This window comes from Lagenorhynchus albirostris, chromosome 17 (assembly GCF_949774975.1).
Source record: "Lagenorhynchus albirostris chromosome 17, mLagAlb1.1, whole genome shotgun sequence".
Lineage (NCBI taxonomy): Eukaryota > Metazoa > Chordata > Mammalia > Artiodactyla > Delphinidae > Lagenorhynchus > Lagenorhynchus albirostris.
The window spans coordinates 30,648,016-30,661,982 of NC_083111.1; the positions used below are offsets into that span (position 1 = coordinate 30,648,016).

Here is a 13,967-nt window from a genome sequence, read left to right on the forward strand (position 1 = left end):
AACGGGAGAGGCCACAACAGTGAGAGGCCCACATACCGCAAAAAAACAAAAAACAAAAAAAGAACACACAAAATGATTAGCCTTGTATTTTGGCCTCTGAGAAGAACCTGTATTTTTTTTTCTGCCTTTTGGTTAATGGGATCTTGTTTTTACTTGTAGGATGTATTTATTTATGGATCTGATTTGGTAATTTTGCAATGAATGCAATGACTCCTTTTGAATTGCATACTACTGTCATACTTTAGAAGACTTTTCTAATAGGCATTTGCTTACTTATTTTACTTAATTTTTTACTCTTCCTTCTTTTGGAAGAATCTTACTTCTTATACTGGAGTTATCTATAAGTATTCTAATATCTATCCTTAATTTCACATCATTTTATCTTATTATGTTTTTCTGAAAATGCTTACCAAGATTTTCTTCCACATGACAGATTCAGTTTTTAAAGCAATAATAGGTTTTATTTTCCTGTTCCATAGAGAGCCTTTATGGGTATTTTGAGTTATTTCCAATATTGATTTTCTGGTTCACTCGATAAAGTATTTTCAGCAATCGGCTTTTCTCCTGAGTCTTCCGGTAGTTTTTTCAGTATCTTTTTAATGGTATCATTTTTTGTTACTAACTAGGTAAACTTAAGCAAGGTACCAAACTTTCTGTGCCTCAATTTCCTTGCAAAGTGGAAATAATTACACTATCTTCCTTATTAATTTGTGTGAGGAATAAATGAGTTAAATATATAAGCTGAATTTTAAATAATTTCAATTAAATTTGGCTTCTATTAGTATTTATTTTTCACTGTTTTCTTCTTTATGCAACTTTGAATGAGACTGACAATAACCAGCAGAGAGAGTTTTTAAATTATTCTTAATTTCCCTACCTTTCTTCATATTGGCCAAATAACCATTTCAATTGAAACCTGGAGAATGGCTGATATTCTATAGTCTTAGGTCAGTTTCCATCGTTCAGGGCAAATGCATTTAGCATAGCCGTGCCTAACAGAGGTAGAACATTCCTGTCTTGGTCCCTTGTAGACCCATTCTCTTGTTCTCTGATGCATCCAGTCAATGGCAAAGTATAATTTCCACTGTTAATTGCAACATGGGCTATTTCTGTTACTGCTTTGATACCTAATCAACAGACTGTGTAGGAGGTAAGTCGTGGCAATATTTGATTAAAAACAAAGAAGTGAGTTATAAATTAAATGTGGGAACAGTTAGTTGATAGTTTTGTTGTGTTTAAAATATAAGAAAATTACTAAAATGGTAGAATGTCAGGTTTTGTAATTGTATGGTTGTAATACTGCAAAAAACAATTACACAAAACTAAGGTAGAAATTCATTAATGGTCTTGATAATTTAGTCAATAAAATACTATCAAATTATTGACTCCAACCAACTGAATTTTTTTCAAAAACTTAAAGACATTATTTTGATAAACTAACTAATGGTTAAATTTGAAAATTGTACTTCATTGGTAGACTTGGTTGTCTACCTAGATTTAAGGATAGATACTCTATAAGAAGATGGATTAGAAAGATAATTCCTACACATACTATATAAGAAGAGGAATGACAGAAGCTAAATAATGATTAATAGGTTAAAATCTGCATTAAGGGAAATTATGGTTAAGCAGCTTACCCACAGATGCAGAGTAGTATATTTAATATCAATCTAGCATTGTTTTTACCTCACAACTTATTGGTGTGGCAGACACTGACTAGTTGCTCATCAGACCTGGGCATATATCTGGAGAAAACCATAATTCAAAAAGATACATGCACTGCAATGTTTATTGCAGCACTATTTACAATAACCAGGTCATGGAAGCAACCTAAATGTCCATCAACAGAGGAATGGATAAAGAAGATGTGGTACATATATACAATGGAGTATTACTCAGCCATAAAAAGGGACAAAATTGTGTCATTTGCAGAGATGTGGATGGACCTAGAGACTGTCATAGAGAGTGAAGTCAGAAAGAGAAAAATAAATATCGTATATTAACATATATTTGTAGAATCTAGAAAAATAGTATAGATGAATTTATTTGCAAAACAGAAATACAAATGTGGATGTAGAGAACAAATGTATGGATGCCAAGGGAAGAGGGGGTGGGATGAACTGGGAGATTGGGATTGACATATATACACTACTCTGCATAAAACAGATGACTAATGAGAACCTACTCTATAGCACAGGGAACTCTACTCGGTGCTCTGTGGTGACCTAAAAGGGAAGAAAATCCAAAAAAGAGGGAATATATATATATATATATATATATATATATATATATATATGGCTGATTCAGTTTGCTGTACAGCAGAAACTAACACAACTGTGTAAAGCAACTAAACGCCAATAAAATAAATAAATAAATATATATTTTAAAAGATGTGGTACATATATACAATGGAATATTAGTCAAAAAAAAGAGAATGAAATAATGCCATTTGCGGCAACATGGATGGACCTAGAGATTGTCATACTGAATGAAGTAAGTCAGACAAAGACAAATATCATATGATATCACTTATATGTGGAATCTAAAAAAAAGGTACAAATAAACTTATCTATGAAACAAATAGAGTTACAGATGTAGAAAACAAACTTATGGTCACCAGGGGGCAAGTGGGGGGGAGGGATAAATTGGGAGATTGGGACTGACATATACACACTACTATATATAAAATAGATAACTAATAAGGACTTATGGTATAGCACAGGGAACTATACTTAATACTCTTTAATAGCCTATATACGAAAAGAATCTAAAAAAGAGTGAATATATGTATACGTATAACTGATTCACTTTGTTGCACACCTGAAACCAACACAACATTATAAATCAACTATACTGCAATAAAAAAATAAGCCTTATCTAGCTTTCTTTATGATTAGATGTGGCCATAGGATTGAATTCTAGTTAGTAGAACTTGGGGAAAAATAATATTTACTGCTTGCAGGTCTGGCACATAAGCAAATGAGCAAAACTACCTTGGTTTGCTCAGCTGCTGTCTGGATGTTTATGCCTTAGGAAACTCTGAAAATCATGTCTTGATGATGGCTGAGCTTCCATTATTCTGGGTCTCTGGCTGATTGAGTGGACAGTCCCTCTGCCCCACCACATGAGCAAGAAATAAAATTCTATTGTGTTAAGCCATTGAAATGTCTGGCTCTATCTGTTTCTGCTCTATGTTACATGTATTTTAATGTACATGATCCATCTATATACTTTAATAAAACTGATATAATGAAACAATATTTTGAGTGTGATGACATCAATTCATCTTCTATTCTCTAATTGGACACAAAGATCTAAAAATAAAGAACCAAGTAGAGCCTGCATAGTAATCATATGAAACAACATAATTGAGAGGTTTTGAAAAAGTAAAGACTATCAAACTTTAGGTCACTGGTCTAGTGAAATGAAATAAACTCAGTGAAATGAAGTTTATTCCAGGAAGGAAGGAAGGAAGGTTTTTAAAAACAATAAAAAAATCTCTATCATAGTTTTCAAATCCAAATTACTATAGAAAGTTTTGATAAAGCATCGTAAGGTAATAACTGTGTGGCAGACAGCTAATAGTTTTACAGTTTAAAATCTCAGTAAATACTCTGGTTTTAAGGATGAGTAAAAGTCCTTGACTGTCCCGTCATATCAAGTCCTTCCCGTATTTTTAAAAAGCGCAAGACAGATTGATACAGATAATATTCCCACAGACTGCAGCACTTCTAGGACTCTTGGTAATATCTGTTCGGCAGCTAACCCTTCCTGTTCTCAAAGATAAAAGTCCAAAACCTGCAGGCATCTGAAAAATATTATATAGCAGATACAGCTGCAAAATGAGCATAAAAACTGGGGAGGTGACAGCTTGTTAAAGCCTAGGTGTTCCTCTTGGTAAACTTGTATTTGCACACCAATGACAAAATCTCTCTTACAGAAAGTTAACTCTCCCTGGTTTGTATAAATCATGTCCATTGACTCAAACATTATATCATGAAGATATTTAACTTAAACTTGGTCTATTCAAAGAATTTGTGGGCTTAGATGTAGAATTTGACCGTTTCACATTTAATGATTATATTAGTTTGTATTCTCCAGAGAAATGCAATCAGTAGGATATATATGGCTATATTAGAGTAGATATATTATAGGAATTGGCTCATGAGGTTATGGAGGCTAAGAAGTCCCGCTATCTGTTGTCAGCAAATTGAAGAACCAGGAAACCTGATGGTACAGTTCAGTTTGAGTCCAAAGGCCCAAGAACAAGGAGTTCTGAAGTACAAAGTCAGGGAAAGATGCAGGTGCCACATCAAGAAGGGAGACAGAATTCACCCATTCTCTTTTGTTCTATACTGGCCCTCAATGGATTGGATCATGCCTGCCCACATGGGTGAAGGAAGATCTTCTTTACTCAGTCTACCAAATCAAATGCTAATCTCTCCCAGAAACACCCCACAGGAAAATTCAGAAATGATATTTTAGCAGCTACCTGGGCATCCCTTAGACCAATCAACTTGACACATAAAATTAACTGTCATAATGATGCAATAGATTTAAGGATTTTGATGTCTCATGAAATTTTCATCATCATCCCTCTCTCCTTAGTTTGTGGATAGACTGCCACAACAGCTCTGAGCACCTCATGATCACCTTCTGACTTTAGACAGTGACCTTTACACCAACAAACAGAGCCAAGGCAATGCATTCTTTTTGTTAATAGAATAGTTAATAGAACTACATAGTAAAATAAGATATGCATCTGGATATTTCTCTTGTCATAGTTTTATATATTATTTTAATAGATAACCTTTATGTTTGGAGATTATCAATTTGTAATCCTCTGACTGTGGTAGATTACTTGTCTAATTAGAAAGAATCTTTGTGGTAAGTTCGTGTTTACATTGACATTACCATTTAAACTTTATACAGTAGCCAAGGAAACAATATGATAATGATGCTCAAAATGAATCTTAACATTTTGCTAGATTTAAATTTCCTAACACACATTCGGGCAATGTATACTTTTTAAAAACCATATCACAGTAACATTTTCTGTTTAGAATTACTATGCAGATGTTTTTCTTATCCACTCCTTAAAGAAAAAAAAAAATATTGGAGCAAAAAAAGGCATTCTATTTACTAAGGGTGTGTGTGTGTGTGTGTGTGTGTGTGTGTGTGTGTGTGTGGTGTACTTATTTATTTATTTTAATGTAAGTATTGTGTAATTTCCTTAATGAGCATTAGCTTAAGCTTTCAAAAGGTATCATGACTATAAGCAAATTGATAGGAAAGTGGACAACAATGAATTAAGGATTACTGGCAGACTAAGACACTGTTTTATCTCCTTTGAGGTAGACAGAATTCAAATTGCCTTCATTAACTGAGCAATATGATGTGGAAAATGAGCTGGGTACTTATCAAGAGGCTCTGTCATTTGCATTTTTGCTAAACTTTCAAGCTTCTCTGTTTTCTAGATGCTTAAGAGCTCTGAGTAGGACAGAAAGAAAAATTTTCAGGGAAGTAAGCCAGGGGGCATTGGAGGACTAGATTAAAGAAACAAAAAGGTTTATCAATAAAGATGTCAGAATTGTGCCTGTATATTTGTGATACAAAAAGACAGCCTTACAGAAAGGATCTAGGATGTACAAATGCATTAATTCTCCACACATTCAACAGTACCACAACAAAGCTAGAGGCTTTTCCTTTGATAAACAATCAGTACTTCATATGACATTACCATAGCTGCCCTGTTGCTAGTTAAAAGTCTGAATTTCAATTAAGCAGTAAATCTTTATGGTATTACATCTTGAACAGTTAACTTTTCCTTTAATCTCCTACAATTCTGAACACTGTTATTTTGCAGAATCATTTTCTTTATGCTCTCTCAAAAGGAAAAATATTCTTATTGGACCAGTAAAGAAATATTTTCATCCAAATGAAACACTAAATATTAAATAATTTTTGTTTAGGTTTTTAATATATGTATATGTAAAAAGTTATTATACTTCTACAGTATAACTTAAAAGGCAATCAAATGTATTAATACACAGTCTGAGTTAAAAGTCCATCGACTTGATTGTACACATTTAGCTCCTATGTCCCATTTCTGAATTCTTTCCCACATATATATTCCTTGAAAGACTTCTTAAATCACACAAAAAAACAAATAAACATTAATAATACCTATAATACTCAAATCAGTGGAAAAATTCCCATTTCCTATGTCACTTCAAATGCCCCTATAGATATTTTTAAAACTTATTTTTTAAAAGTATTGGTTAATGCCTAAAAAAGTACAGCTAATAGAGGATACATTTAAAGGATTCGTGCAGCTTTCTTGATGATTTTCACACTTTAAGAGAAAATATAGGCCATTTAATAGGCACCATCTCCTTCATATAGAATTTTAAAACAATTTTAAATTTATGAGTCCACAAAGCCAAATTAACACAACTTCAAAGCTACACATTTAGAGTATCTTTAACAGTTAGACCCATTATTGGAATAAAATACAATTTTCTCTGTTCAGAAGTTTAGAAGAAAATCTTTCCCTTGGAAGCAAATGTAGTTATGCCTATGTCAGCAAAATTCTACCATTATATGTGCTACTTTTCTCAATTAGTTAGAATGCAAATATTTTTCCATTATTTAAAACAATTTTAGCAATTGACTTGAAGAAGTCTGAGCTACTTCATTTGAATTCCTGTGTGATATTGATAAAAATAAATACATTTAATTTTAAATGAATTATGTATCAAACAAGTATGGGCCAACTATCATGTTGCAGATATTTTATTATTAGATTCTCAGCTATACAGTAAGTTAAACATGCCTAAATAGAAAGCACTTCTCCTTACAATGTCCCCAGCCCTGCAATACAAGGTAAAGAATGAAATCAAGTATACAGTATGTTAGAAGGTTCTTGAGCTACTGAACATTTAGCCAGGAATGCACATCTGTTTGACTCCAAAGTATCTGACTTTCATTCCAGTATAGTGAATCCTCCCAACATAGTTGCCATTAGTCTCCAAACCAGTTCTTAAAAATGAAATCATAATTTTATATTATAGCAAATACACCTATTAATAACAATACAAAAATCATTTTGTTCAATACTAGATATTTTATTTCCTTGTGGAAAACATGAACAGTTATTTATTACATTTTTCTCTTTGAAAATTAATGTTATTTCAAGTTTAACTCAACTAATTCCTTCTATCCATAATGTGTTTGAACCCTACATGTTCTAAACATTCAAGACTATTACACTAATCCAGCTAACTAAACCTTCTAAGGAACTAACAAAACTTAATTTGACGGCTGGGCTTAACTCATCAAGGAGGAATTAAGAGTTTTATTAGCTGATTAGTTGTCATTAAACAATGCACACTTGTATTTTCAACATTCTACTGTGGTGAAAAAGTAAAATATTTAAGTATTGATTACAAGAATTATGAGAGATGGTGACTTAAGAATCTTATAACTCTAGAATCCTATAATTCTATGAATATTTTTTAAACACAAAATTGTTCCCTAGGAAGAAACGCATGTTTCTTATATCAAGTAACGATACTTTTAGCTGTTGAGTTTTTAATTTTTACCTTATTTTTGCATATCAGAATAACTATAAGGATTAGAAAACTGATAGATATGTTGGAATAGATTTGCAAGAATCTGGTTTCTGTAAAGATATCATACAAGAATATGTCAGATTGGGAGACCAAGGAAATTATGAGACAAAAGAGAAGGAGAAAACTTTTACAGATTAGAAAGGTTATAATGGGAAAAAAATAAACAGAAAAGATATGGTAGAAGCTAAACCACCAATGTCAATCAGGGTTAAGTTTCAAGTGGAAACACTGGAATTAAGTGTAAAAAAATAGCATAATTTACTTAATGCGTGTCCCATGACTTGAATACTACAGAAACTTTTAAATGACTCTTTATAGAAAACAAAATTCACTTTAAAGCATTTATAGAATACACTGTAAAGTTCTAATCTTTAATCAAAAGCCACATGAAAAACTATTATTGTCTAATGACTCATACAAATTCTTGTTCTAAAATGTTATAAAAAGCCTCATGTATTTTTTGGTAATTTTAAAAACAAATTATTTGTTTAGTTTAAGTTTTAAAATTAGTAAATCACTTGGGCATCCAAAAATAAAAATAGAAGTATTTATAATGAAAAAAACTATGCACTTACCATCATGATTAGGATTTCCTAGTGTCCATGGCTCATCTGAGTCAAAATGAGTATCTCCCCCAATTCCTGGTCCAGGGAAATAGGCATGTGCCAAAAACCCTCCCTCTCCATCAAAGGGAGAACTGTCTCCATGAAAGCCAGATGCAAAAATGATGGTTATATCCACATCACGTTTGCCATTTTCTAATTCACTGTAGGGAACTTCTTCAAACGTCAGAGGAGTTACATTCTGCCACACGTCAAAGGCACGACGAATAGCTTTACGGGTTTCAGGGTCTCCTACTTTTGGAGTTACGTTCTTTATACTGAAATTTAGAAAAAAGGGTAATCAGTATGGCTTTATTAAATATAATCTGACTTATTATAGATTGGTTAATTACATATTTTCCTCTATTCAGTTGAGTAAAAAATTAGAAAAACGTCTCATATTAAGTAGGAAAGAAATTAATTCCTTCTGTCTCTATAGCTAGATTTCCCTGTGCTGGGTCATTTAATTCTCAGCAATATAGTACTCATCTACCAAGGCTATAAATGAGAAGATCTTCTCTGCAGAATGGTTAACACTAGGGTAATTAGATCAATCAGTCACTTTGTCTCCTGAAAAACAATAGAAAGGCAGCTTTGCCAAATGATCAAACAGGTGCAGCAGTTTCAAGCTGAAATAAAAAATTCAATTTCTGTCTGGTAATAATTACTTTTAGGGGCACAGTATTTTGTGAACACATGCTGCTTTCAAACAATGTCTTTATGCTCTTATCCATGAACAACAAATCAGTGGATACAAAATTATTTCTCAGTTTTTAAAGAAAATGTCATTTAATTACAGTTCCTGATATTCGATTGTTTTCTTATATACTTATTTCTAGTCAAAATAAAGCAATGAGAGTGAATAGCTTTTTAATACAAATATTTAACAGTTATATGAATTTAAAGAAGTAACTTGGACATTATTAGCTTGTTTGTCTTGAGGTTAATAAGAAATGGAAAAAGATATAAGTATTTTTCTCTAGCACTGATCAGATATTTCTCTTATCATTTATTTTTCTATTTTTTCTAAATAGAACATAAATGAAACAAATTTATATATATGTATTTTATATTGTGGTAGTATAAGTTCATACCATCTTTGTGAAAAGTAATGAGTAAATTTCATAGGAGTTATAACTAAGTTTCAGACCACTTCAACCAATAATCTTACACCCATGAACCCATGAATTTCACTAAGGGACTGTCTTAATGCATAGGAGGGTATAATATTCAGGTGAATATTTTATTTTATTATTGCAATGAATTTTTATTATTGCAGCGCAATAATGAAAGAGAATTGGAGGCTAGATGATATACAAATCATGGTGTCTCTATTGCATGCCATAATATACACAGGATTTGAAATTTGAAAGAGCAAAATTTGATTTTGTTGTTTTAAAGCTATTTAGCTGTATGTACAAATATTTAAGATATAACTTCTGGTGCAAATATAGTATGCAGATTATATTTTTCACACAATTGTAACTATGTCAGGATAATTACAAACATTAGGCAGGAATCATACTGACATAATAATAATGGAATTAATTAATTACTATGAGTCAGGCAAGCATTTCACAATATCTTATATATCACATGAGTAACCCAGTGAGATGGACATGTATACCTATCCTACAAAGCAAGAAGTTGAGATTTAGAGGAATTTAAAGAAAATTTAGAAGGGCAGAGTTAGTTTTTCATCCCAAACATTCTCACTCAAGAATCAGTTATATTAAATTCTAAGCTAGGCCACACATCTGAAACAAGGTTTTCACTATTTTCTAATATGTATCATAGACCAGACTTACAATGACTATTTGATGATAAGTATCATTTACTATACATAAAGAAAATGATGAAGTGAACCAAGTGAAATGGAGTTGGGGCAGGGAGTATTCCGGGAAGAAGAAATGGCAAGTGAAAGGCCCTGATGTGGAGACATGCTCGGCAAGTTCGAAGAATGGCAAGGTGGCTGGTATAGTTTGAGCAGAGACAGAGGGCAAGTGCCAAGATATGAGGTCAGAAAAGCAACAGAGAATCAAATGAGATAGGGGCTTGTTGACCACTGTAAGGAGTTTGGCTTTTGCTCCAACTGAGAGGAAAAAACTGGAGCGTCATGAGCAGAAAAGTGACATTTGACTTATGCTTTAAAGAAATGATTGAGCTTTATGTGGAAAATATATTGAAGTGGAGCAGGAGTAGGGAGACCCACTGAGAACTCTTGCAAATTTTCAGGTGAGAAATGATACTGCTTTGGGCCAGGGGGGTACCAGTGGAGATATTGAGAAATAGTTGGATTTTGGATATATTTTAAAGGTACACTTGCCAAGATGTACTGATGGCTGGACATGAGCTCTGAGGGAAAAGGAAGTGTCAAGGAAGACACCATTATTATTATTATTTTTTACCTGAGCCAAAGGATGGATAGAGCAAAAGAATTCATGCCTGCTCAGGGAGAAAGTTATGAAATCTTTTGTTGTTTTAGTGTTTTGTTTGTTTGTTTTAACTTTGCATCCCATTTAGTGTGATGCTTTGAACTCTCTTTTGAAAAAGAGTAAACTATATTGGGGCATCAACAACTTTGTTTAGCTTGTTAATCTCTAAATTACTGGTTTTATTTTCTTTTGTAAAAAAAAATTACTTTATTGAAGTATAGTGATTTACAATTTTGTGTTGGTTTCTGGTGTACAGCAAGGCAGTTCAGTTATATATATATATATATATATATATATATATATATATATATATATATATATATATATATATATAATAGTCTGTGTTTGCTAATCCCAAACTCCCAATCCATCCCTCCTCCACTCCCCCTTCCCCTTGGCAACCATAGGTCTGTTTGCTAAAGAATTATTTTTTTTTAATTTTTTCATATGTATTTTTATTTTTTAATTTATTTTTATTACGGTATAGTTGTATTACAATGTTGTGCTAGTTTCAAGTGTACAGCAACGTGAATCTGTTATACATATACATATATCCACTCTTTTTTAAGCTTCTTTTTTCACATAGGCCATTACAGAGTGTTCAGTAGAGTTCCCTGTGCTATACAGTAGGTTCTTATAAGTTATCTATTTTATATACAGTAGTGTGTATATGTTAATCCTGATCTCCCAGTTTATCCCTCCCCCCCACTTATACCCTGGTAACCATAAGTATGTTTTCTACATCTGCGACTCTACTTCTGTTTTGTAAATAAGTTCATTTGTACCCTTTTTTTTTAGATTTCACATATAAGCAATATCATATATTTGTCTTTCTCTGTCGGACTTACTTCACTCAGTATGACAATCTCTAGGTCCATCCATGTTGTTGTAAATAGCATTATTTCATTATTTTTTAAGGCTGAGTAATAATCTGTTGTATATATATGTACCACATATTCTTTATCCATTCCTCTGTTGATGGACATTTAGGTTGTTTCCATGTCCTGGCTATCGTAAATAGTGCTGCAAAGAACACTGGGTTGCATGTAACTTTTTGAAGTATGGTTTTTCCGCATATATGCCTAGGAGTGGGGTTGCTGGATAATATGGTAGCTCTATTTTTAGTTTTTTAAGGAACTTCCATACTGTTCTCCATAGTGGCTGTACCGATTTACATTCCCACCAACAGTGTAAGGGGGTTCCGTTTTCTCCAGCATTTATTGTTTGTAGATTTTTTGATGATGGCCAGTCTGACTGGTGTGAAGTGATGACTCATTGTCATTTTGATTTGCATTTCTCTAATAATTAGTGATGCTGAGAGTCTTTTCATGTGCTTTTTGGCCATCTATATATCTTTGGCAAAATGTCTATTTAGATCTTCCACTCAGTTTTTGATTGGGTTTTTTGTTTTTTTGATATTGAACTGCATGAGCTGTTTGTATATTTTGGAGATTAATCCCTTGTTAGTTGCTTCATTTGCAAATATTTTCTCCCATTCTGAGGGTTGTCTTTTTACTTTGTTTATGCTTTTTTTCTATATTACCTATTTGATGGCCGATGCATGCAGATTAATGTTGTAAATTTGAATTTTGTCTAAATTAATTTTCCTTATAGTCTTTTATTTTCTTTCCACCTTATCGGATCGCAGAAGCCCATCATTAGTGGGCAAGTATTTTTATGACAAGCATTTGAAAGAATGTACTACATAATAGGTACTGCTCTAGGTGATAGACATAAAACTGTGAATAAGACTCTGATCTTGTAGAACTTATATATTTTAGTGGTAAGAGATAAACAATAAAAATACAATTATAGATGGTTATAAATGAGGGTGAGGAGGTGAGATAAGTAGATGATAAATGGGATTTCAATGACAAAAGGAGCCATGCATGCCTAGCACTGAATTTCCATCCAGAAAGAATAGTGAGCAGCGCAAACAAACTTGGCCAGTTCAGAGAATGGGACTGCTTTGTGAACTGGTGCAAAATGAATGCTCAGAACAGTGGTATGAGATGAAAGAGAATTGGCAGGGAGTGGGTTATGTTCTGTGAAAGGAAACCACTGAAGAGTTTTAAGCAGAGACGTATCCTGGTATTTTTCCAGTTTACAAAGATCACTGCTTCTGATGAAAAATGACTAGGGGGACAAGATTGGAACCAAACATTTTGGAAGTTTGAGCAAGTGAAATTAGAGAAATGTACTAGAGTGGTTGTCATGGAGATATGAAGAATTAGACAAATTCAGTATACGTTCTGAGGATATTGTTAATAGGAATTAGTGTTGGATTCAGTATGTAATGGAGAAATCATTTTATATTCAAATAAAGGGTAACCTTACAGCAAAGAAAAATGAAATCATGTTAGTATGATATGTATATAAGTACACAGTGGTTCTGAGGAAAATGAAGTAATATAATATAATAAAGAATAATAAATGTGGAGTACCATTTTGACTTGAAAACACACCACTGTGTTTTTCAAAGCTATGTACTGATGAATTTCCAAAATGTGCTTAACTACAATATTTGTGATGTCATTCATAAATACAAGACATAAGTATATTTTCAAATTACAGTTTTCTCCCGATATATGCCCAGGAGTGGGATTGCTGGTTCATATGGTAGTTTTATACTTAGTTTTTTAAGGAACCTCCGTACTGTTCTCCATAATGGTTGTACCAATTTACATTCCCACTTACTGCACTCCAGTGTTCATTGCAGAACTATTTACAATAGCTAAGACATGGAAGCAACCTAAATGTCCATTGACAGAAGAATTGATAAAGAAGATGTGGTACCTGTATACAATGGAATATTACTCAGCCATAAAAAAGAACGAAATAATGTCATTTGCAGCAACATGGATGGACCTGGAGATTATCATACTAAGTGAAGTAAGTAAGAGAAAGACAGATATATGTGGAATATCATAAAAAATAATACAAATAAACTTATTTACAGAATAGAAACAGACTCAGAGACCTCAAAATCAAAATTGTGGTTACCAGAGGAGAAACGTGGGGGGCAGTGATAGATTGGGAGATTGGGACTGTCATATACACACTGATATGTATAAAATACGTAACTAATAGGGACCTACTGTATAGCACAGGGAACTCTACACAGTATTCTGTGGTGACCTATGTGGGAAAATAATCTAAAAAAGAACAGATATACATATATATATACATGGCTGATTCACATTGCTGTACACCTGAAACTAACACAACATTGTAAATCAACTATACTCCCATAAAAATTTAAAAAAAATACAAGACACATTAGTGTACTTCAGAGT

At 32.7% G+C, this 13,967-nt stretch overlaps 1 protein-coding gene across 1 annotated transcript in view; it reads right to left on the reverse strand.

Annotated features, from left to right (window-relative positions):
- MMP16 (matrix metallopeptidase 16) overlaps positions 1-13,967 on the reverse strand; it is a 347,698-nt gene that overhangs the window by 147,510 nt on the left and 186,221 nt on the right. Inside the window, exon 4 of the mRNA XM_060127594.1 lies at positions 8,210-8,514. Within this exon, the coding sequence (XP_059983577.1) occupies positions 8,210-8,514 (305 nt within the window). The remainder of the gene's footprint in view (positions 1-8,209; positions 8,515-13,967) is intronic.